Raw genomic sequence first — 26,839 nt, forward strand, 5'->3', positions numbered from 1 at the left:
GAGCATACCCTGTGCCTTCCCGACTCCTGACTCGTCGCTTTTCAGGCTCGGTTTCCGCTCTAAGCCAGCCCTCCTTCGATCTCTGCCACCATCTCTTTAGAAACCTAGCGTGGCGGAATATTCTTAGTATTTCTGGAGTGGCTCTTTCAGGCGTGGTGTGAAGCCATCTGGGGCACCGGAAATAATGTTTTCGAAACGAGATTAGGAGGAAAAGAGTCATGTGGCCGAGATGGGGCACGCAGTACAAGACTACCTGTTTGCAGTGGGGACCAGCTTTGGTCTGATGTCTTTCATGAGATGGGCGAATTTTTAAAAATCAAAATCAAAATAGCCAAGATGAAATGTGACTGGTAAAACACTATGAAAAATCCGAGTTATGTAGCTTTTGTGACTTAAATAGTGATAGAATGTTAAGTCATCTATGCCACACAGTTTTGACTTAAAACGAAATCGTTTTTTCTTACACAATATGTGAAGCAGTTTCTTAGATATTTTGTGTAATATAAATGGACCCAAACTTGGTTTTCCCAATGTGGGTAAAAATATTTCTGTATGCTTTCTTTATACTTTACTACTTTGCTGACATTTTACTGACATTATGCGACCTCTTTTGCCTCCCCGTGGCTTATGTTACTGTCTCCAGCCTCAGATCACCTTAAGTCAAACTGAAAGTGTCGTTTGATTTTTATATTTTCAATCTCAGGCCTGCTTAACGTTTCCTGTAATTGAAGTTGGCACCTTCCTAAAACATTCCAAGCTGAAGTTTTCCCAGACTGAAAAATGTTACTTAAAAAAAACACACTGGGTGATGGGCAAAATTTGTGGTATTCTGTGATAATGGTTTTGTGCCACAAAGTAGAGTTAGGACCATAGGCAGGTCATTTAACATCTTTAGTTAGATGATTTAAATCCCTTCAGCGTCTAAAAAGCTAGACTTCTGTTAAATTTCTACCTCTCTCATGTTTTTTAGGGACTAGCATGTGTGTGCTTAATCTCATCTGGTAGGTACTCTCTTGTACCTTATCATCTGGTTTACCAGACCTGGAACTAATTTAAATACCTGAGCCCAGAGTTACAGAATTGCAAAATGCAATTGCTAGCATTTAAAAGTTGTCCTTAAAGGCTATAGGATGGGAGCAGCTTTCTATTGAAAATGTCTTCCAGTCTGTGTCTCTTCAGTGGCTTTAGTGTCCCTCTTTTTTTCCTTTTTGTCAGATAGGAAATTGAGCTCAGACCTTTCTAGCTTCTTTGTCTTCAGAATAAGAAATTATCTCTTAGCCTTAACTTTGAAACACTTTGGCTAATACTTACTGACAATAAAAATTGTCCTGTACTATATCCTAACCACCAAAGAAAACTGGTCTAGAGAGGGAATCCTTCAAGAATATTTGCTCAGATGCCCCGGGAATTTGAATGACCAGTAAGATAATCTTGTTTACCTTAGTTCAAAAGAGTTTCTTTTTCTGCCACCGAAGTTTGGAGTAATAGCTAGACTGGCTCAGGAGCAATCCAAGTATATGATCATCCTGAGAGCTTTCATTTTTTTTTTTTTTTTTTTTGAGAGCTTTCAATCAAGGATTTAAAGAGTGAACCTCAGCTGCCTCCAATCCAAATATAAAGTTGAAGAGCACTGGCCTCAAGATTGCCAAAAAATTTTTAAATCATACTAAAGATTCGATTTCCTGAATGATCTGGTTTCCAAATGTAGCTTTCCTCCTTTGACTCCTTCCATTTTGCCTTTATGTGATAAACATTTCTCTCATTCTGGGAGGTAAGCTTCCAGTTGATCCTGTTATCCCTTTCTAATGCTCAGCTTCCAAAGCATAGTTCATCCCTCAGTCAGTAAGCCATCTGGATGCCAACACTCAGGACTCTGCCAGGTTTTATGGGGGATTATTAAAAGAAATAACCATGTGAAAATTAAATGAGTTGACATTTTGTAAAAGGCTTAGGACAATATTTGATATGTGTTAAATACTACATAACTTTATTAAATAAGGAAATTGCTTCATTTATTGTAAAACATGACAAGGACATTGGCCTTTGAATTTTAGGCTCGCACATGAGAATTTTCTTTTGGTTTCTTAGTTTCCAGAAAAAATTTCTCTTGAGAAATTATTGTACTTTTTATATGAAACTATTTAATTTGCACTGTTTATCTTTTTGGCCTGTTTACCAGTAAGCTCAGAGTGAATTTAATAACCATAGCAATTTTATTAATTAACAGGGCTGAGATATTTCCTTTTCCTACTTTACTTGGTCTGACTATATTTTATTAACCTTACCGTATTATTTTCTGGAAAGAGGTGGGATATAAGCAAGTTAACCTACTTATCTTATTTCCATAGTCAAATTCTTTGAACTAGTGTCATCCTAGGCTATGCCATCTCCTTCAACCAACTACAGTCCGGTCTAGATTCCTGATTTAGCTTAAGATTTTATTGCTATCTTAAATATCTTATAGAAAATGTAATGATCTTTGCCCAGTTTTGACTGTAGTGTACTTAATTTTTGTTGCTATCATTTCATCATTTTGAAAACCACTTGGCTTGGCTCTCTTAGTTTTTTAAATTGTTCTCTTTGCTTTCCTGGCTCCTTTTTGGATTTGCTCATTGAGTAAACCCTGAGGCTAAAGCCTTTGCTTCTTTCCCACTTGTCTGCCTTCTCAACAGCATATGTCTTTTCTCAGCTTTGACTCTCATGGTAATATTTCATCTCTCATCCACACTCTTTTCTCACATTTATCTCTACATATTTGATGACCCAAATTTAAAATCTGTACCCCCATATTCATTCTTCTGTCCCATTTCAATCTATTTTGCATACTGTTCTGAGATTAATTATAGAGTTTTAATTTCAAACTACCACTCTCCTTCCAGAATACCAGTACAGGCTGGGAGTGAGCATTATATCAAAATCACAGACCATGCTGCAGCATTCAGTATTCTTGATCAACCTTAATGCCAAATGCTTGCCCAGCATGGACATTTTATCACACTGTTCTCCATCAAGCATGCCATGCTTCATTTCTGTAAAGCTCAGAAGTGGGTATCCTGTCTTAATGAAGAGTCCCTGAAAAAGGCTAGCAGGTGGGGATGAGGCACATTTTTGTTAACCTTTTGTTTGGACATTTTATTGTTTAATTAGGAAGGAAAAAGGTATAACAGAGAAGAACTAGGCTGGGAAAATATCAGCACATGTATGTTCTTTAATAAGCAAGTAATTCATACAGGGTACAATATTGACAATACAGGAAACAATATTCCATTAAAACAAGGAGATCATTTTTCCCCTATCAGATTGGCAGATGTTAAGTTAAATCAAGTGATGTAGAGGGTTAGGGGAATAGGAACTCTTACACTGCTAGTGGAAGTATAAATTAGTTCAGCTATTTTGGAGGGTGGTTTGGTAGTATCTGTCAAAAACTGCATACTCGTGATGCACTTAGTAATTGAATGTTTGCTCATCTGCATGAAGTCATGGCATTTAAAAATATATTTTAAATTAAATGTGCATATAGTTAAAAATATATTGGGGTGCCTGGGTGGCTCAGTCGGTTAAGCGGCTGCCTTGGGCTCAGGTCATGATCCCAGGGTCCTGGGATCGAGCCCGGCATTAGGCTCCCTGCTCGGCAGGAAGCCTGCTTCTCCCTCTCCCACTCCCCCTGCTTGTATTCCCTCTCTCGCTGTCTCTCTCTCTCTCTGTCAAATAAATCAATAAAAAATCTTAAAAAAAAAAATATATATATATATATATATATGTATTAAGGGGCACTTGGGTGGCTCAGTTGGTAAGTGTCTGTCTTCCGGCTCAGGTCATGATCTCAGGGTCCTGGGATCAAGGCTCTCTTCCTCCTCCCCCCCCCCCCCCCCATGAATGTGACTTCTCTCTCAAAATAAATAAAATCTTAAAAAATAAATAAATAAATTTATATATATATACACACACACATATATATAAAGTGAAAGAGCAAACGAATATTTTTAGCTAGCTTTGGATTGTGTAACTTATTTTGGTAGTTAATATTTATTAAATGGAAAGTGAGGGGCAAAGAATCATTGAATCATAATGCTGTAAGAATTAAATCTCAAAGTAAGATTAAATGCCTATGCATTTCAGCAAATGCTGAATTGGGCCTATACAACAGTATTGATAATGAAGTTGAGACAGTATTTGGCAGATATAGATCATTTTAAAGTGAAAGAACCTCTCTGAAATAGGTGACAAATTGTCATCCTTTAATAATGCATTTGCTTTTAATTTGTAAAAGTGAACATGTTTACAATTCACTTAAAATCAAGATTGAAAGTATATTTAATTGGGGGATTTCGGTGAACCCCTCTGATTTTATTTGTGATTTTCTCTATTAAAAATGTTTTTCTAGATTACAGTTAATCCATGAGTTTTAGTTATTCTTTTAATGACCAGTCATAACATACACCATAACATTATTTGCTGTCTGATACTTATATTAAACCACATGCATCTATTTAGTCATGGACATAACTGTGGTAATTTGTAATTAACAAACTGCATACTGCTTATTAATTTTTAGATGAAGTTCACTGAAAGAGCATGAATTAGATCTCGAACTTTAGTTTCTTTGAGTTTTAGCTTCTTATCAGGCTTTACTGTTTACAAAGTCTGCCTACTCAAAATCAACTAACTCAGGAAATGACTACCAAATTGAATTCAATTTTTTTTATGAGGCAGTAGGTAGGGAAAAGTAATGGGTAAGAGGGACACTATTTTAGTCTGAAAAAGCTAAGTGTAATCTTGAAGAGAACTTTGTTGAAAACATTTGTGAGTTTGAGTTTTAAAAGATTATTTGAAATAAGTAAAAAAGATATACTACTTCCTTGTGATTATGAAGTGAAGAAAAATTATGGCTGTAGAAACTAAAAGTCTGATTGTAGGTTTTGCATTCTTTGAGGAGCTCAGTCTTTAAATCCTGTATAAATCAAGTTGTCTGTCTGCCTTTTCACCTTTTAAGTCATTTGCTAGTAAGAGGAATGCTTAAGAAAGTTGAGTGAACAGATATATTTGTAAAAATAGTTACTAATTGTTGATATCTCTAAGTGAGAGCTTTTAGGTAGACACTATGATTTTATCCGGGGCTCTACTCAGGTATAAAATTTTGGGGGGAGTGCCTGGGTGGCTCAGTCGGTTGAGCATCTGCCTTTGGCTCGGGTCGTGATCCCAGAGTCCAGGGATTGAGCCCTGCCTCGGGCTCCCTGCTCAGTGGGGAGTCTGCTTCTCCCTCTACCTCTCCCCCTGCTTGTGCTCTCTCTCTCTGTCAAATAAATAAATAAAATCTTAAAAAAAAATGAAATAAAAATTTTTTGGTTATGAGACATGGTATATATGACTAATTATTGTACTTGGTGATTTTTCTGGCCACGTACAATGTAGTACGAGCGTGTTAATGTGTCATTTTGGCTTCCTTTGGGAAGTATTCTCTGGTTGGTATGTAACATTGCTTACTGATTTCTAAAACATTTATAGTGAAAGTACTAATTTTAAAACATGGAGCTATTGATATTGCATAATGGACAATAAGTTGATAACTTTCAGGATTTGCATATATATTTTTGCCTTCTAATTTCCATTACAGACCTCTAAAGTTTTTTTTTGTTTTTTTTTTTTTAGATTTATTTATTATAGAGGGGGGAGGGGAAGAGAGACTCTCAAGCAGATTCTGCACTGAGTGTGGATCCCGATGAGGGCTCCACACGGGGCTTGATCTAATGACCCTGACATCACGACCTGAGTGAAAACCAAGAGCCGAAATAGTTAACCAAGTGTGTGCCATGGTGCTCCTAAAAAAGATTTTATTTATTCCTTTGAGAGAGAAAGAGAACAACCTAGGGGGAGGGACAGGGGAGAGGGAGAAGCAGACTCCCTGCTGAACAGGGAGCCCTCTGTGGGGCTCGATCTCAGGACCCGGAAATCATGACCTGAGCTGAAGGCAGATGCTCAACCTACTGAGCCACTCAGGTGCCCCTAAAAATATTTTTTTTTAAAAATATTTTATTTATTTATTTGAGAGAGCACAAGCAGGGGGTGGGGCAGAGGGAGAGGGAGAAGCAGACTCCCCACTGAGCAGGGAGCCCAATGCGGGCCTCTATCCCAGGACTCTGGGATCCTGACCTGAGCCGAAGGCAGATAGTTAACCAACTGAGCCACCCAGGCACCCCTAAAAAAGATTTTTAAATTGTTATCTTCATGAGGGTATTCTGAGTGACATAGGCACTTAGGATTCTTGGTGGGAGTTCTTAAGAGTACAAACTTTTTAAGAACAGTTTTTAAACTGTATGAAACTTTAAATATATTCATACATTTTTAGGAATCTAGGCTGAGTTGTAGAAAGATGTATTCACTAATATTTTTGACATAGTATTATGCATACTAGAGAAGAATGGAGAAAAACTTGTGTTCAACATTAGTGGAATGGTTAAGTAAATGACGATATATACATCCCTATTAGAGTCTCTTATTCAGTCATTTAAAATGTATACAGTTACTTTTGGTGTATAAGAAAATGGTAAGCCAGAAGTTAGAATATAAAATTTTCTACGCAGTATTATCTTAAGTGATCCTTAAGCTTTAAAAAAAAAAAAGCTTAGAAAAAGTATCTGAGGAAAATAAACTGAAATGGTATCAGCAGTGGTAGTTTGTGAGAATGGGCATGTTTTTCCTGCTTCTTTTGAGTTATTAAGATTGCTCATTATGAGTACAGTTGACCCTTGAATAATGTAGAAGTTAGGGGTGCCAGCCTCCCCTCGCAGTCAGAAATCCCCTGATTTCTCCAGAACTTAACCACTAATAGCCTACTATGGATTGGAAGCCTTACCGATAACATAAACAGTCAATTAATACATATTTTATTATGTTTTATGTATTATATGCTATATTCTTATAGTAAAGTAAGCAAGAGAAAAGATTTATTAAAATCATAAGGAGAAGAAAATATATTTACAGTACTGTACTGTATTTATTTAAAAATCCATGTATAAGTGGACCCACATAGTTAAAACCCATGTTGTTCAAGGGTCAACTGCATATATAACTTCTGTAATTAGAAGAACCACATCTGTTAAATTTTAAAATTGTAAATCTCTACTTTGCTGTCTTAGTCAGCTAACCTAATATCCTGTTTCTGGTACATATAACAGGAAGTACCTACATTACATTAAAAAGTTAATAAAAAAGATCATGAGTGGATTTGTACAGCTCTTACTTATCAGCATTATCCCCATTGTATACACTATTCGCAAACATCAAGCTTTTTTATTTCTAAACTATTCTTGGTGTAAGTCTCCTTAGAAAATGTTGCATATGTTTTGCTACAGTAAAAAGTTATAATGAGTAGAGTTTAACATTTCTTGTTCCAACTTAGGTTTTACCATAAGGGAGGTAGCATGGCTATAGTGATACTCTCAGGCAAGTGTTGGTAAACTTTTTCTCTGAAGGGCCAAATAGTACATATTCTTGGCTTTGCATGCTCTCTGGTCTGTGTTAATACTATTCAAATTAGCTGTTATTAGCAAAACTGTCATGAACAGTAGGTAAATGAATAGGCATGGCTATCTTGCAATAAAACTACGTACAAAAACAGGGGGCACTGCTATAGTTTGCTGTTGGTGGCCCCAGCATTAAACTGTATTTAGTTGTGTAATGTGTTCTCTCATATTCTGACTGGTTCTACTTTGAATGAGTTTGTTCCTTTGTGGATTTTTGTATCTTGTGTCAGCTGCTACATCTTGTTCCTGTTCTTTATGTCTCCACTTTGGCTATTTTCTCTTATTCTCACCTTCCATACCTAATTCACTTTAGCTTTTAAAAAAAATTTTCCAATAAAATGCATATAACATAAAAATTTTTTATCTTAAGCATTTTTAAGTTTACAGTTTAATGACATAAAGTACTCTCTCTTTTTTAAAAGACTTCAGATAATTAGGCTTTTGTATAAAATGTGTGAATATAGATCGTGTGTGTGTGTGTGTGTGTATTTATATCTCCTGAGTGAGTTTATAGTCTTTAGTATAGGAATTTAGGAGGACATCTATTTTAGCAGCTTAAAAACTGAGAATTAGAATTGGAAGTGACTTTAAAAACATCTAATTCTACCTCATTTTATATATTTAAAAGTTGGCCACATATACTAAATGGCCTAACTAAATGACTAAAGTTCATACAATATTAGGACTTACTTTGTTTTTTCATCCACTATTAGATTAATAAAATACTGTACCGAATTGATTACTTTCTTAGGTACAGGATTGGAGGACACCTTAAAAACCCATCTTCCAGGGCGCCTGGGTGGCTCAGTCGGTTAAATGTCTGCCTTCGGCTCAGGTCATGATCCCAGGGTTCTGGGATCCCTGTTCAGCGGGGCATCTGCTTCTCCCTCTCGCTATCCCTCTCTGCCCCCAATGAATAAATTAAAAAAAAAAATCTCCCCAGCTGATGTTTTTTCCTCTTCTGTTATACTCCCTGAAAATTGTTACTCATGTCTGCTTGAATACTTCCTTGACTGGAGTTCATTCCCTTAGAATATAGCACTTTCCATTTCAGAGCTGAAGTCTGCCTTACATTAACTTCTACTTACATATTTTAGTTATTTCAAAGACATTATTTCTAGAATGGTATTAAAGTGATTAAAATAACAATTCACATAATATCTGTATTTTTACAACTAGAGTGATTTATTAAAGATACTTGACTGAAGGAATAGGTGGTTGGAAGGACTAATAGAGTTGGACATCAGGGACTTGATCTGCCCAGGTCCTTGTCCTCCCCTCAGAGACCAGGAGACTGCCCCCCACCCAACCCCCCCTCCCTGTTAGACTTCTAAAGTTGTACATGTGGACAAATTGCCATCAACTGATATGGACAGCCTGGTCACTTCCTCACATAAAGATGACTTTGGTGCTTCTTACTTTGGCATGCTCTTGAGTAAATTTCAGTAAAGTCCAATCAGAATAGCAGCCCTATTTTAATACAATCTCATCCTCACTTTGTACCGGATGCATTTTTAACAAGGTCGAACAACAGTTTAAGTATCTAACGTAAGTAATTCCCCTATTAACATTTTGGTTAGAAATTCTTCGGTATGTAAGGAGTCGTATTTTTCATTATTCTGAATAAACTCCAGGTATTCCTTCTAAAATGAAGGGCTAATAACTGAGCGTAGTTGGTGTGGTATACTGGGAAGTATCCAGGGCTAGAAACCAAAGACCAGCTTTCCAGGACTAAGTCTGGTCCATCCACTTAAGAATTGTGTGACATTAGACATGTTGCTTGGCTTTGAGACCAGAGTCTTTATCTGTAAACTTACTTTAGCACATAGGGTTTTAAGATAGCAGGAGATCCTTTCTTAACAGTAAAGCCTTAAAATATGTAAGGTTTTGTTTTTAAATTCCACCAATAATTAGCCTTGGGGCAAAATGATTTGGAGAATAAGCAGAAATCATCACCTTGTCAGACTGTCAGACTTACAATGATACGTGGTCAGCCCCCATCAGTTCAACTCTCAACCCCATAGGTTTATTTAATTAATTAATTTTTATGGAAGTATAATTGACATACCATATTATATGGGTTCCATGTGTACAATATAGAGATTCCACATTTGTATGAATTGGGAACTAATCACAATCAGTCTAGTTACCATCTGTCACCATACAAAGTTGACGCAATATTATTGATGGTGTTCCCCATGCTGTAAGTTACATCCTCATAGCTTATTTTATAAAATAAATAAGTTTGTACCTCTTGATCCCTTTCACCCAATTTGGTCCCCACTGCCCAACCCCTTTCCCCTCTGGGAACCACTACTGTTCTCCGTATCTGTGAGTCTCAGCTGGTTTAATCTGCTAATTTGCTGGTGTTGGTGGACAACTATTACTATCAATCAGATTACTTTAAATTCAAAATGATAAACTGATTTAAAAACAACTCCATTTTTGTTTTTAAAAGATCATTGTTTTAAAATGACAACGTAAGTAAAAATACCAAAGCTTTCTTTTGTATTCTGTTAGTGGACTTTTTTTTTTTTAAACCTAGTTGGGGAAAAAAGTTTCTGATTATCTGATAGGTTTACTGTACTATACTATGCATTCGAGTTACATGGAGTTGCCCCCTGCAAAAAAAAGAAAAAAAAATTAAGGAAGGTAATACACCAGTCTTGAAGGTTTATAGTTTAGAGAAGTCAGGTAATATGAAATCTTATTTAACAAAGATAGGACAATATAGTTGATATCAATTTTTTTCTTCTCATTTTGCAGTTCTTAGTAAAGGCTTGCTTTTCATTTTCCTCCTTTCATTTGATACTAGAGTTTTTTAATAAATAAAATTTTGAACTGATGAGGGAGAGTTTGCAGTAGTGCTCCTAATTACAAATTATACTTACCTGATTTCCCCCACCCATCAAGGCAAAATTGAATGCTTACTTTGTACTTCCTAATACTTTTCTTACACTTCTGTCATAGTACTTGCCACGTTGCTGTAGTCTTGGCTCTCCTAGATAGCATCCTTACTTTATTCATCTTTACATTTCCAGTGCTTAGCACATAATAGGCTGTATAAGAGATGTACAAAATTTAGTGATGCAACCCAGTGCAGGCTAAAAAGAGTATAGAAAATCTCGTTGGGGAAAGCCCTCTAAAACAATTGAAATGATCATTGATGCCTTAAAGGGTTAGGGAAAGGAAGGTCATAAACAGAAGGCTTATATAGATAAAAAATTAAAGGCGCAATAGCAGGATTTATTTACAGGTTGGTGAGTCTAATTAATTAAAAGTTTAAGAATAGATAGTACAAAGCCAAATATAGAGAACTGAATACCAAACTGAGAAGCTGAAATTGTCCTTTGGTATTGGGTAACTGATTTGATTGATCAGTAAACAGACAGTACCTCTTTGCATGTTGCAGGTATTGGCCCTGAATTTAAACTCCACGTGTAAATTTTGGGGAGGTAGTCTCCTCATTTATTGTTTAATTTATATAGATCTCTCTCAACCCTGAAAATTAGGTATTTTCACAGCTCATAGGTAGAAACAGGCACCTGATTCATTCCTTGTTCTTTGTAAACACCCAGTGAATGCGTACCTTCATTGCTTTGGTCGTTCTGTTTTCTTTGCTGGAAAATCCCTTTCTGTTGCCGTGTTTTCAACTCCTACCCCATCTTTCAAGTCCAGCTGAAATTCTGTGTCTTCTAAAAAAACTTTACCTTATTAGTCCACAGTGAAGTAATTTTTCAGAGTGGATCCCATAGTCTCATTCTTGTAATTCCTCATTATGTGTGTCTTCTATTTTCAATTTAGACTGTAAGCAACAACTAACATAAAGCTGTACATGTCATAGATGCCAGTTAAATACATGGTTTTTTTTTTTTTTTCATTAAAGAATGATTTTTGTGTTCTAAGCAAGTATTTTGTAAGGGTAAAGTAGAGGAAGGAATGGATAAATGAAGGCACAAAATGATGGTAAAAGGCTCTTAAGGGCAGAGATTAGAAAGGAAGTGAGGGGTAATAAAAGGGAAGGAATAGAAAGGTATGTAACAAGGATTTTTTCTTTGGATATACTGATCTTCTATGTATATCTTACTTTAATTTTTTAAAGATTTTATTTATTTGACGGAGAGACACAGCGAGAGAGGGAACACAAGCAGGGGGAGTGGGAGAGGGAGAAGCAGGCTTCCCGCCAAGCAGGAAGTCCGATGTGGGGCTCCATCCCAGGACCCTGGGATCATGACCTGAGCCGAAGGCAGATGCTTAATGACTGAGCCACCTAGGCGCCCCTGTATATCTTATTTTAGTTGCTGAATGTCATAACCATTTTATATTTTTCCCTAGGGAATCTGGATGGCTCACTCAGGTTTATCAGTAGTTGCTAATGTAATGATTTGAGAGTCTCCTATAATCTATTTTTTTTGTCATTAAAACTTAAATACTCCTGAAGGATTTTTTAGTTACTATATGCTTAAAACTATAGTTTTTACCTTTTGAATTTTAATAGCAAAATACATTACTGTGAAGTGTTGCCACAAAGCCGTATTAAATTTGGAGAGAGAAAAGTGGGTAATATCAAGAAAGATCTTTGGAGTAATTTCTTCCTCTTGAAAGTTTGGGGAGAATCTTGTCATTTATTTGTTTACCAGAGAGTTGAAGCTAACTCATTCTCAGATCAGAGTCTGAGCTTTTAAATGCTGAGATAGGTAGTACATTCTTTTTATCAATTTTGACTTATTTATTTTGTGAGCACATTTTTTAGAGATGACTTAAATCTCTCTTCTATGGATAAAAATTAGTCTCATCCAAAAGCAAGTAAATATTTACCTTTTTTTTTTGCTAGCTTTGACGATAACATGGTCATTTAAATTTTTGTGCTCTGTACCATAAGCTAAAGAAGTGTATATTTTATGTTATTTACTTAGCTTTTAGGCAAAGCAAATACCATTTACTGGTGTGGTAAATATATAGAAAGCTTATTCTGCAGTTTTTTAGTGACAAACTGCCACTATCTGAAGTTTATTTGACAAACCATTTTCTGTAAATAATTGGTCTGTTATTTTCCACTGCTGTTTTGATGGCTAGTTCAATTTTTCTTTAAATATTAAGTCTTTGGTATTGTTGAATGCTGTTAATGGTTTGGATCAGGGTAAGACCTAGAAAAATTATACCTTATGAAAATAATAACTAGCTAGTAAGTTTGAGAGCCAGTATACTGTAGTGGTGAATAATTTAGGCTCTGGATTTGGAGAAATGGGTTCTAAATACATTTTTGCCACTGTGCAGTTTTGGGAAGCTTCTTGACCTATCTGAACTCCTGTTTCATTATATATATATAGAAATTCATATTTCCAGGATATGTCATTAAATTATGGTAATCCTATTTGTTAGTTTTTAAAAACTTTGGCATGAAATTGATACATTTTAAGGTTGACTTTAAAATCTAAAAGTTGGTGTAACAGCTTTGAAAGCAAGTTTAAATGATATTAATACCAACATTAATGTTTTTTTTAGGAGAAATTTTATATGTGCATGTATAACTGTCCATGTTCTGTGAACCAACTCTGTATTCTGTTGTCTTTTAAGATAGAAATATATGGGCCACTAATAATAGGGAAGTAATTATATTAGGAAATAATTAAGTACATATGGTCTTACTGAAGTATGGAACTATTAAGTAATCTTTGGGTAATCCAGGAAATATTTAGATACCTAGAAAGCTCTTTTTAACAGTATACAAACAATTTTAAACAGACTTGAGTTCTGTGACAGTTTATTTTACAAAAGTAATGTATACAGTTTTCCCATGAAACTTGCCATTATACTATGGCTAGTCCAGAATTGTTTTGGATTAAGTTCTAAAATTAAGAAAATGAGTATTCCATCCTTCCTTTTTCTTTACTTTTCTCTCTTTCTTGAAATACAGATAAAGTCTTTTCCAGAATATTTTATACACCCCCCACACACATGTATGTACTTCTCCCTCCCGTTTTAATAGGTGGGGAGATCTGTTTTACCTTGGATCTGTAATTCTTGTAACATCACTCTAATATAGTCATTGATGTTCAGAATATTGAAATGTGTTATAGTTTCAGAGCGAAAAATAAAAGACATAATAAGTTCATTATAGTTTATTTACTTGAAAACTTTTCAGTGGATAGGATAGGAAAAAATTCCTTTTTTGTTTAAATGTTTGGTTAATTATAGCATCTTATACTAGTTAATTAGTTAATTAAGATTTTAATGTTTTTCTTATGGTAAAAATTTTATTCTAACAGTCTTCTTTGTGATTTGTGGCATTTGGTCTATATATGTAAGCCTAGAGCACATTAGAAATATTAACTGCAATTACCATCAATTGAGTACTTAACTCTCTGCCAGTCATCATTCTAAATGTATTGAAGGTTTCCAGTCAACTGATCCTCACAACAAACAGCCCAGTGAGGTAGGCACTATTATTTCCTCTCAGATGAGGAAGCTGAACCATGGAAAGGTTCTTTAGCTTATCCAAGGTGACTCAGCTAGTAAGTATTATAGCTAGGATTCAAAACTGGTATACTAATCTTTATTGTCTGGTATGTAATTGCTGTCTCCCCCAGATTTTACAATCAGGTTAACTATTTTAATAATATATAAATATAGTCATCATATTAAAAAAACACAAAAAACAAAGTATTGACTCTTACCTGAACATTTGCTGAGCTCTTTAATTAGTATTGGGTGTTGTATTAGGCTGTAGAAGAGGGTATCACCATAATAGATGACTAGGTATTAGTACCACTAGAAATGGTAATCAAGATTTTAAAACCTGGGATTAAAAAAATATATTCATTAATAAGTCATTTTCTACTTTTTCGGTGTGATTTTAGTTATAACTGGTTTGATTTTGGTAAATTAGCATTTATCATGACCGTAATCTTGATGAGTAGATCAGCTCAGCTGTAGTCTGATTCAATGATTATTTAGTAATGGATATACCTAAAATCCATTAGAATGTTTCACAAGGATTAATTTTGTTTTCTTTTTTCCCCTTTAGTAAAATAAAACAGGGTCTGTTACCCAGCTTGGAAGATTTGCTGTTCTATACAATTGCAGAAGGACAAGAGAAAATACCTGTTCATAAATTTATTACAGTACGTTTTTATATTTTTCTATCTTAAACTTTTTAAAAATCAGTAATCCTGAATCAATAATACAGTAATATTGAAATGTAGTCTTAAAGGTCATCTGACGCTGTTTCTCTTATTATGTTTTCAAATTTTCATCATGCTCATTTCAAGGTAATCAGTGAAAGAAAATGAAAGAAACAATGAGAAACTTGTCCAGAAAGTGGGTAATAGTGATACTAAAATGCCCATATACGTATTCAGGTCCTGGGTAGAAGTTTTTATATACAGGAATAAAAACTTGTAGTTGGAATAAGCATATACATTATTTGCATTATGTATTTACAAACTCTTATTTTTTTAAAAACAGGCACTCAAATCTACAGGATTGCGAACGTCTGATCCCAGGTTGAAAGAGTGTATGGATATGTTAAGATTAACTCTTCAAACAACATCAGATGGTGTCATGCTAGACAAAGATCTTTTTAAAAAGTAAAAATTTCTGCCAAACCTTTAATGGTGATTTGCTATGCTATATGGTGATTTTTCTTTTAAAACAAAATTGCATCTTTGAAGGCCAGTGCTTTCTGTGTAACTGAAAAAAAAGGGGGAATTTATAAACATCAATTGTTTGAAGAACGTGGTGCACATAAAGTTCTATAACACACAGGGGCTAAGAGTAGACTTTCTTTGAAACTGCTCTAAGGAAATGTAGGCATGGATGTTTCCAATTTACGTATCTTGAAATTGCAATGTGTTTGAATAGAGCACACTCTGTCTTGTCACAGCTTAAATTGATCTCCAATTCATCTGCATGTCTTACAGGGTTTTTCCATATGGTCTCTGTTTCTTTACTACAAGGTGATTTAGATGGCATCATAAAATGAGAAGGCTTCAGAAAGCATGTATTCCTTAGATTTACATATCTCCATTGTCTGCTTCTCTCTTCAGACATATTAATACATAGGCTTTTGACTACTTCTATTTCCCTCAGAATATTTAAAAACTGAAGACACTTTAGAGATTAATGCCTTGATTTGGTTGAATGAGCATACTTATTTTGATTTTCCTATATTTGCCTATTTGTTTAGTATTTATCTTCATTAATGTGTTCCTACTTGTCTGATTTCTTAATGGTTTAAAAGATAGCATGTTTATAATGGATCCCAAAGAGGTAAATGGTATTTTAAACTACTAAGAGTTAGGTAAAAACCAGTATAAAACTGTAAACACTACTGTAAGACATTGGCTTTTTCTAGACCATAGGGTAAGTTGAGATAGATTCAAAGAATTCTAGCATCTCCCTTGAAAATTTATTTTTATGTATGTATGTATTTTTATTTATTTTTTCTTTTATTTTCTTTTGGGGACTGGATGATTTGTCCTGGGTAACTCCTGGGAATATCCTAGAGTATTAAGTCATTTGAAGGTGTGTGTAACTGAGGTCCTTCAGAGTTTCCTGGCATGCTGTGAAGCACTGCTGACAGTTTTAGATTCTTGTCTTTTTACCACAAGGTTCTTGATTCTGTTAACTCAGATGTTAGAATTGGTGTTAGGAATTTTGAATTCACAAAATATGTTTCTTTGTGGAGGGGAGGAAATAAATTTCTTGTTAGCTGTGCCTTTGCAATAAGGATTATTTTTAGTATTCATGAACTGTCGGAGCAAAGTACTCTTGATTATGGTGCCTTCTGAAGAGTTATTTTGATGTATCTGAGAATGAAGTTGTCAAAGAGATGGTAGGTAGATGTGTTGATAATAGGTATGAGGAATTGCTTCGGAATTTTAAATGAAAGTATTTTATACCTTTTTAGTCTGTTTAAAATTTTTTTGTGCTTTATAAACATGTTGCTGTGTTTAAATATGAAATTAAAAGTAACTTAAATATACTGATTATGAAGCCAGGAAACATAATCATACAATTTTCTGCCTATAATTATATAAAATAATAGCAATTACCATATTTTAAACACTAATCCAATTTTTTAAAAAAATTGATGATTGTAATATAGGCAGTTCCCAACTTGACAAATGCTTAGTGTTTTGTATGAGTAGGCAATGGAAAAGTCTCCATCTATATGCATAATGATTTCTCTTTTCATCTCTAGAATGAAGTAATTCAGAACCTTTGACTATTAGCCTTTTGGGGTCACCTAGAAAGGTGATTGCTCCAGAGAATTTTTTCCAAATAAGAAGTTTTCTAGTTTAGTGTTGCCTTAAATAAATTATTTCCTCTCCATGCAGGTGGGAAGGAGATGTTACAGTGGAATTCCATTTTCTCAGAGAAATAATTTATAAAGGTGGATGGGTTTGGTTGAAGTCAGTGTGTTGATTTTACCTAAAAAACATTGTTGGTTAGTATATTTAGCCTTTGAGGGTAATCTGAGAAACAACTATTACATATGATTTGTTTTTTAAGGGAAAGTGTGTTCTAAGCATACTCTTTGGAGCATAATCTATTTGAAAGTTGGAGACTGCCTGTACCCATCTAGATAATTAATTGTTTTTAATGCTAATAATCCTTTAACTGATAGAAGTAGAAAATTATGTTGAAAATGAATGCCTTATTTATGCATTTTTAACCATACAGATATTAGAGCTATTCTTATGTGTGATCATAATTTTTTGGTCTTCTCTGTTTTGGAGGGAAATGAATGGTAGTCTTTGCATTTGTATATTGATTTTTTTTAATTCATATCCATTATATTATCTCACTGATAAAAAATTGTGAGATACTTTCTAAAGCATGTGCATTATAGTTGTTAATCATAAATATTTAAGAAGAAAGATTATTTTTCCCGGTTTACAGATGAAGAAACTAAACAAAGCATGAGAAAGATATGACTTGCTGAAAAGTATGAACCCTTCCTTCTCAGAATTCATTTTTATATAGGACTTCTAATTTTCTAGTTCCTTTCATGACATCTGTATTCAAATAACTCCCAATGAAAACATTTACTACCTGTAATTTTCAACAGTTTGCAGTAGACACTTTTTTGAGTGGTAAGATTGCTTGTGTTGGCCACAGTAATTCACCAGTGAAGTCAGTTACCACAACTTTACCAGCACCTTCTAGTAGAGGAGAAAACAACAAACCAGTTTCACTGACTGTACAGTTTGTTAATTATAAAGCTTCCTTTTAAAAGTGCTGATTAATTTTAAATAGTTAAATAGTAGGTTAATATTTAAGTTTGGCAGTCCTCATATTTTTTCATGTATAACTTTTTGAAAAATTAGGATTTAGTTTTGATACAGATACAGTGATTTAAGATCAGGAATTGTCTTAACTTTTTCCTGCTGAGAAATGTTTTCTTTAGTATAATTTCTTTACAACTCTCATATGTGCAAATTGAATTGCTATTTAAAACGTTAAATATTAAATCAGTAGCATGCTTAATAATTTTTAGATTAACATTGAAACTATGAGAAAATAATTTATCAAAGTTTATTGAAGTAAATGTTATCTCTGAGATGTCAATTATTTCTATGTCTGTTGGTTAATAATGGAAATTAGGACTGTAATTTTTCATGTTGTAATTGGGGCACATCTTTATCATTGGAAATAACCTGTATTATTTTAAATCAATATTTTAATTTTATACTGACCAAATGAGTATATTCTCTGAATTTTTAATTAATAGTTAAAAGTGAAATCTGACTTAATTTTAATTCAATGTTTCATTTAGATCAATTTTAATTAAAATGCTGAGATATAAAAACTAAAAAAGAAATACTGAGTGTTTAGTTCTTCATTTCTCTATAGTTAGTGAAAGTTATTTACTTATAGGTACAGTTTTCTTACCTATAAAGTAAGGAAATCATCTTTTTCAAAATGTTCCTTACCTATAAAGTAAGGAAATCATCTTTCTCAAAATCATCTTAAAATTTTTATGGTTGAACAGATGAATAGTATTTGAAACTTACTTTTTATTAAAAAAAAATGCTAATTTGGATTTTTTTTTTCTTCCCAAAGAAGGTAATATAGTACCACATCATTTACCTGTGAGGAATCCAGTTACATAACTTTCCGTAGTTAGTGGCTTGACTTTCTCTTACTGAGTTACTGAGACTCTTAAGAAGATGAGCTTAGAATAGAAGATGGTTCACTGTAACCTATTTAAAAAGCTCTTCTTTAAGGTTACATTAATATATTGATTTTCTGGCCTAAGTCCTTTTTAGAACAAAGCAGAATATTGGTTCAAATCGTTAGATTTCATGCTCTCCCATCCACATGATTTACCATTATCTTTTTAAATAGTTTTTAACAATGAGACCTTTTTATTCTGTACTGTATTACATATCTTATAGTGAATAGAATAATATGATTTCATATTTTTGGTGATTCATATAATGTAAATTAATTACTCTAAATAATTTTTTTAAAACTATACATTATTGTTACAAGCATTTTAATAAGTATTTTATTCTAATCTGACTAAATAAAGTTGATTTTATTTCTGTTTGTTAGCTTGGAAATACAGATTTTTCAAACTGTAATTTAGCAAAAATATGTTAAAATATAAAGTTTAGTTTTTTTGTGAAATACTACTAATAGTTATATAGGAACTAAGGGATATGTCTGAAGTTACTTAATGGATCAATAAACAGGATCTCAGCTATGACATATTAAAATCCAATTTTTGTTAACCAAATGTCATGCTGACATATATTCTTAACCTTGGTGGGCTTAAGAAACTTGTCTTTAGATGCTCTTGATATTTAACCTGTTAGAATGCTCTGCTATTTTATCTTTGACACAATTTTTAGGCAATCTCATTTATTTCTTTAACTTGTTCAACAGCTTACAAGAAACTGCATGAAAGACTGCTCAAAGGAAAGAAAATAATACAGAAAGTATAATTTATAGATTCTAGTTTATTGTATAAAATGATGAATTTCTCTATTGTTTAAATATTCTCCTAATTAATATTGTTATTACCAAGTACTAATATTTGAAAGGCACCCAGTAAATTAATTTTTTTTTCACATTCCACAGATGTGTTCAGAGCAACATTGTTTTGTTGACACAAGCCTTTAGAAGAAAGTTTGTCATTCCTGACTTTATGTCTTTTACCTCTCACATTGATGAGTTATTTGAAAGTGCTAAAAAGCAGTCTGGAGGAAAGGTAACATTTTTGATGTGAATATTTTCCTAAACCAATCACTTAATTCAGCTCAAGTTGAGGTATAGAAATTCAAGTTGTGGAGTTTTCTTGTGCTTTGCTAGTTAAGAAATTTAAGCTAAGTGAAGCTACTGGATTAAATGCTTTTAAAATACTTTAAATATTCAATTTTGTTATTTGGGCTACAAAGAAATATATATATTTTTAAAGATTTTATTTATTTATAGACAGAGAGAGACAGTGAGAACAGGAACACAAGCAGGGGGAGTGGGAGAGGGAGAAGCAGGCTTCCCGCCGAGCAGGGAGCCCGATGCGGGACTCGATCCCAGGACCCCGGGATCATGACCTGAGCCGAAGGCAGACGCTTAACGACTGAGCCACCCAGGCGCCCTGGGCTACAAAGAAATATTAAATTTAAGAATTCTTTTTGATTTTCAGATGATGGAAATGGCTTTTAACTCACTAAAAAAACAGTAACTTTATTAAGAATTTCTGTAAATGTAATATCCTTGAACATTAAATTTTAAAAATTCTCTAAATAAAATAACAAGGGCTGTTTTATTTTTTCTCTGTATTGAAAGTTTTTAGAAATGAAACCCTGCTACCATGACTTTGATTAAAGAAGTTCTATTTCTTTACCTTTTTTTTATTTTATTATATTATGTTAATCACCATTCATTACATCATTAGTTTTTGATGTAGTGTTCCATGATTCATTGTTTGCATATAACACCCAGTGCTCCATTCAATATTTGCCCTCTTTAATACGCATCACCAGGCTAACCCTTCCCCTCACCGCCCTCCCCTCTAGAACCCTCAATTTGTTTCTTAGAGTCCATAGTCTCTCATGGTTCGTCTCCCCCACCGATTTCCCCCCTTCATTTCTCCCTTCCTACTATCTTCTTCTTTTTTTTTTTTAACATACAATGTATTATTTGTTTCAGGGATACAGGTCTTCACAGTGATTCAACAGTCTTACACAGTTCACAGTGCTCACCATAGCACGTACCCTCCCCAATGTAAAAATCAAGTCTTAGTTCCTCTTTTAGACTGTGCTTTTCTAGGAATTGAGAATGCATTGGAAAACATACGGGATGAGGGAGACTGAGAAAAGCCAGTTAGATCTTACCTGTAATCCTCAAATCTCTTCTACCCTTAGTTTTTATGAATATTATAAAAGACCACAAAACCATTGAGAGCTATAAAATAATTTTTCATTAGTGGAAGCTAAATTAAGATAAATTTTTTGATAGAAGAAATATTATTTGCTTGTATTCTGTTAATTTTTTCCCAATATTTTGTATAGGTTGCAGATTATATTCCTCAGCTAGCCAAGTTCAGTCCTGATTTGTGGGGTGTGTCTGTGTGTACAGTAGATGGACAGAGGTGAGTTTATTTAATATTCATGAAAACCAACTATAAGCTTTCAATTTTACGTAACAGCATGAGGTAGAGAGGAGCATTTTCTGTGATGGAAATTAGCCATAACATGATAGGAATTCAAGAAGGAAAATAAGTTTAGATTTTAACTTAATTTTTAAAAACTCAACTGAAGTAGTCTTAACACTAAATTTCATGAGGCATTTCATGTCATTCACAGTTGTAGTCTTGTTATTTGAGTATTTATTTTTCAAGTACCTGCAATTACAGTTTTTCTTAGGAGAAGCAGACTTGTCAAAACATGAAATTATTCACTAATGAACTGACCACTAATCAAATTAGTTCCCATTTCTTAGTTTAACATTAACAGCCTCTCACTGTCATTGTTGCTTATGCTCATGATATGAGCGGTGTGATAGTTAAGACAGTACAGTATGATAATAGTCTTTCCGTCTGTCATTTGCAAACTTGCAGGATCTCATAAGTCCATGAAAGTGATCTTTGGGAAGTGCTCAAGCTATAGGCAGAGCCATTGACAAATGACGTTCTAGCAGAATTATAAAAAGGATAATGATGTGAAGGCACTTCAAAGAGAATGATTTGGTTTTAAAAACAATAAATTATGTGAGGCCCTTGAAAAATTGATAAAGTTCTGGAATATTTTTTCAAGAATGACTTTTTATTATGCTGTGAGCCAGATATAAAGATTTATTAATCATGTTATAATTTGGTTTTGTCAAGTCAGAAAAATTATGCCAAAAAAGAAAAATCAATTTTTTTAATTCATTTGAAGGCTTAGCTCAGAGTTATAATCTTTGTGTTCCTTTGTTTTTTACTAAAGTATTTCTTTTTAAATTAAAATGTAACTTACATAAAGTATGGTGTACAACTCCTTAAGTGTATACAGCTTTAAATTCATACTGTACACAGTATGAATTTATACCAGTGATTAATTTTATCCTAAATTTTGTTAAAACTACAAGTCATTTAGCCTCATAATTTTCAGTCTTAAATATCTTCTTTCTAAGTGATCTTTTTATTTTTTACCAATAATCTTCCTCAAGTATTTACAGTAAAAAGACATATGGTTTAGCCCATTCATTCTTAAGGTATCTGAGGCCCAAAATTCCTCTAATACTGGCAGAGGTAAAACAAATACCTGGGTCTCTTAACTTCCAGTTTGTTGTTCTCTCCATTATGACAGGCTTTTGTTCTCATCTGGGCCTGTAAAATGTACTAACCATTAATTGTGTGTTGAATTAAATGTTGGGTGCTATAAAAGGATACAAATACATGAGAAGACGTGGCTTTATTCTTACGGACCAAATTCTAGTATGGAGTGATAGCTCTGTTTTTGTATTTGGAGGAAATGGTTTATCATGTAATGGAAATTTTTATATTTGGAGGAAATGATTATAATGCAAGGCTTGCACATGATTTTTCTCTTAAACATTCTCTGTGTGTGGTGATGATTCTTTTAGGTTAGTTGTCTCATCTAGAGAATTTTAAAAGTTGACTTTGGATTAGAACATATGTATTTTTAAATAAAGGTAATAAGACAGGCTCTTGTCAGGTTTTAGAATCATTGTCAAGTTGAAGTTATAGTCTGAATTAGAAATTATTCATAAACATGATAGGAAGAATATTATATATTTTTACTATCTATATGTATGTATTATAGTCCATAATATAGTTGGAAGTAAGGTGGTCGGCTCTCTGATGTTTCCTTGCCCTTTGATGTCTCCTCTAACCCCGTTTTGCCCAGGGGTGGTTGTTAATATTACCCAGTTGCACTATGAATGAGTTTCACTCTGAATGAATGAGTGACTGCTCTGTGTTGGGGCATAGTTCAGGGCACCTGGGATACTGTTGAATAAAATAAAAATCTCTGCCCTTGTGAAGCTTACATTATGATGGGGTCAGTCACAGTTTTTCCATTTTTAAACCTATTTTGTAGTTCATGTACATCCCAGTTTGGAAACATATAAAGCTTTCTTTTTGTTCTATTGTTTAGATACATGGTAATAATGATGCCATTAATGCCAGCTCTAATACAGTTTATAAAACTGGGTGCTGTTTATTTTAACAGGGCTGGAATTGTGAGTAGATATGGTTCAGAGGATGAGGCGTTTATAGTCAAGGTCTCAGAGAATGGTATTGAATCCCAAACTGAGCTCTGTTTAAAAACTAACCACCACGGTATAGCCATGATTAAACCTATGAGTGAAAAAGTGGTGACTGATTTCTAAAAGGGCTAGTTCATTTTAATGCTTGAATACAGGTAGGAGTAAGGAGGGCCATACCCTCTTGGCCTCAGAGGAAAATTTTCACATTACTTATTTATTACCTAATTCTGAACCATATTATTACCTGCATACTTTTAAGCTTTTGCCTTATTTGCAGTATTCTTCTTAAAATTTATATTTATTCTTTAATATCTAAGTAAACTTGTGGTTGAATTATGGGAAAACCTTTGTAAATTAGAATTAACATGTAAAAATAACTCCCAATTATTCAAACATTTTTTTCCAGTTGATTTTAATTATTTTTTAAATCTACTTTTAAATAGGCATTCTATTGGAGATACCAAAGTTCCATTTTGTCTTCAGTCCTGTGTAAAACCTTTGAAATATGCCATTGCTGTTAATGATCTTGGAACAGAATATGTGCATCGATATGTTGGGAAAGAGCCAAGTGGATTAAGATTCAACAAACTGTTTTTAAATGAAGATGGTAAGAATTACATAAAAGTTAGAAAAAGAAATACCCCATTTTCCTATTTAAATCTAACGCCTGGGTGGCTCAGTCGGTTGAGCATCTGCCTTCGGCTCAGGTCATGATCCCGGGGTCCTGGGATCAAGCCCTGCATCAGGCTCCCTGCCTACCGCTCCCCCTGCTTGTGCTCTCTCTCTCTCTGACAAATAAATAAAATCTTAAAAAAAATAAATCTAAGAAGTTATTTTTTAATATTTTTGAAGAAAATTAAAAACATTCATACTTTTTTTTCATTTCTCATGGAGTTTCTGTTAAACCCACAGACATAGTTTGTTTAATCACCTACTTAAAAATTTTTTTTTTTTAGGCCTCTCATACCATTGGAAAATGGACTAGGGAGAAGATGGGGCAGGGAGTAAGATTTTCTTTTCACTTTCTAAACACATATAGGAGAATATCTTGTAGTAAAATCTCACAGTGTCTGGGATTTGCTGTAAAATAATTAAGTGAGTATAGCTGGGAGTGCTGGGTGTGATTATTACTACATGTTAGTAATTATTGAGGCTAACTTAGATAGCTACATGGGTGTTTATTCTTTCTACTTTTGTATTTTATATATATTTGAAAACTTCCAACACAACAAGTTTTTATGGTGGCTGTGGTTGAAATAATGAGTATTTTTGCTTTTTCTTTTTCATAACATTTAATATTTGAAAGAAACATCTTGTATTAAATAGTTGGCTGGCTAACAAGTATTACTGCTTAATAGGAATTCAAAAGCAAAGGGGGAGGACAAAGGTAGTTAGTACTTTTGATCTGATAGAGGTTTTATTTTATTTATTTATTTTTAAAGATTTTATTTATTGAGAGAGAGAGGGAGAGCATGAGTAGGGGGAGGGGCAGAGGGAGAGGGAAAAGCAAACTCCCCACTGAGTAGGGAGCCCCATGCAGGACTTGATCCCAGGACCTGAGATCATGACCTGAGCTGAAGGCAGATGCTTAACCAACTGAGCCACCCAGGCACTCCTGATAGAGGTGGTTTTTTGTTTGTTTTCTGTGATAGAGGTTTTAAATCTAAACACCAACCTATGTATTGGTTTCTGTATTTCAGTATTTCCTACATATGCTATCTTTCTCATTTTGTGATGAGTTAAGATAGAATCAAAGAAAGAAGGAGTGAAGGAATTTAGTGGTTGCAATAATGGTTGTGAGAAATATACTTTTGCATTTTTTGTTTGTGCTGGATGAAAAATGAAATGTGCCTTATACTTATTATTGTTTTATTTAATTTTTTTAATGAAGTTATAAGAATGGTATTTTCTTGGGGCGCCTGGGTGTGGCTCAGTTGGTTAAGCATCCAACTCTTGATTGCAGTTCAAGTCATGATCTCAGGGTCCTGGGATTGAGCCCCTCGTGGGGCTCCAAGCTCAGCAGGGAGTCTGCTTGAGATTCTCTCTCTGCTTGTCCCTCTGCCCCTCCCCACTGCGCCCTCTTTATTTCTCTAAAATAGATAAATCTTAAAAAAAAAAAGAATGGTATTTTCTTGTGCTTCTCTATTTGTTTTGAGAGCAGTTCCAAACACTGAGGTGTTGGCTTTTGAGCCAAAGGCAGAGAGAGCAGTTGCTTACATCTGAAAGTTGCACTGTCATGCCGTGAAATGCTTTAGTGTTCTTTGAAAGATCTTCTTGAATGCAGCTGATGTATTTGCAGAATATTTATGATTTAGAAAATATTAAATGCACACATTTATGTGGTACCATTTGGAATACACACATTAGCTGCCTTGTAAAGGCCCTAGAGCCTAAACATGATGTCAAAAAACCACAAAAGGACAGACTCCTAAACATCTGCACAAACACAAATATAAACTAATTTAGCACAGCTTGATTTCCGTCTGTATCTTATTTTTTTCAGGTGAATAATATTGGAAATTTTTTGTTAGCTCCCTTTTGCCATGTTGTACTTTTCTTTGACAGTAATTGCCCTCATTTTGTGTGATCTCAGAGAAGGCAAACTTCTCTTAGTGAGATTTGGAATAGGTGAACTCTTGATTGTAAATTCTCTGATACTATACTCCAAATGTTAAAATTTAGTATAATATCAGAGTATTTACAGTTTGGAACTAATCATCATTATGGGTAACCCAAAATGTAGTGTTTAAACCATAGCTACTAAATCACATTGTTGATCTTATATTGAGGGGAAACTGGTAAACTGTCAATTACCTAATTTTTTGTCTTTATTTTTTAAAATAAAGAAAAATTTAACAATGTTATTGGGAGATACTTCACATGCCATATAATTCACTCATTTAGAGTATGTGGGGAGGGTGGGTAGAAGGAGAGAAAAGAATCTTAAGCATGCAGGGCTGGATCTCAGGACCCTGAGATCATGACCTGAGCTGAAAGAGTCGGATGCTTAACTGACTGAGCCACCCAGGCACCCCCAGAACAGGCAAATCTATAGAGACAGAAAGTAGATTACTAGTTGCCAGGGGTAGGAGAGAAATGGATACTCACCGCTAATGGGTACAGGGTATCTTTTTGGGGTGACAGAAGTATCCCAAAATGGATTGTGGTAATGGTTGCACAACTCTATGAATATACTAAAAGCCAATGAACTCTCCTCCAAACAAAACTGAAAAGCTAAGAAATCGCTTAGTTTATAATAAGGACAAGCCTGGAGTTATACATCATTTTTGACACTTCTTAAATATGTTTTTACAGGAAAAAACTCTCTATTACATTCTGAGGCATGACATTTTAGGAGAAAAAGACATGAAATTATCTTTCATGAAGGCTTTATTTGGAAGGCCAATGGTAAATGTATTTTATCTTAGCCAGGAGCCATGATTTCACAGATATCAGTGTAATCAGTTGATATTTGAAATTCTATTTGTTGTAAGAATTAAGAGATAGGATTTTGGATGACCTTAAATTATAAATAATTTTTTAAATCTTTATTGTCAGGAAATATAGAAAGAATACAGAATATAATTTAA

General features: G+C 33.9%; 2 protein-coding genes across 4 annotated transcripts in view; one reads left to right on the top strand and one right to left on the bottom strand.

The window, feature by feature from the left end:
- The window catches only part of NEMP2 (nuclear envelope integral membrane protein 2), a 369,626-nt gene extending 369,506 nt beyond the window's left edge, over positions 1-120 (bottom strand). Inside the window, exon 1 of the mRNA XM_054506083.2 lies at positions 9-120. The gene's annotated coding sequence lies outside the window, so the exon portion shown is untranslated. The remainder of the gene's footprint in view (positions 1-8) is intronic.
- GLS (glutaminase) overlaps positions 1-26,839 on the top strand; it is a 76,908-nt gene that overhangs the window by 1,062 nt on the left and 49,007 nt on the right. For all 3 annotated transcript variants that reach the window (XM_045868326.3, XM_045868327.3, XM_045868328.3), the window contains exons 2-6: positions 14,551-14,647; positions 14,991-15,112; positions 19,617-19,746; positions 21,050-21,129; positions 23,693-23,856. In XM_045868326.3, the coding sequence (XP_045724282.2) occupies positions 14,551-14,647; positions 14,991-15,112; positions 19,617-19,746; positions 21,050-21,129; positions 23,693-23,856 (593 nt within the window). The remainder of the gene's footprint in view (positions 1-14,550; positions 14,648-14,990; positions 15,113-19,616; positions 19,747-21,049; positions 21,130-23,692; positions 23,857-26,839) is intronic.

The sequence above is a fragment of the Mirounga angustirostris genome, unplaced genomic scaffold (genome assembly GCF_029215605.1).
Source record: "Mirounga angustirostris isolate CCGP_5_RB_7025 unplaced genomic scaffold, mMirAng1.0.hap1 SCAF_3, whole genome shotgun sequence".
NCBI lineage: Eukaryota > Metazoa > Chordata > Mammalia > Carnivora > Phocidae > Mirounga > Mirounga angustirostris.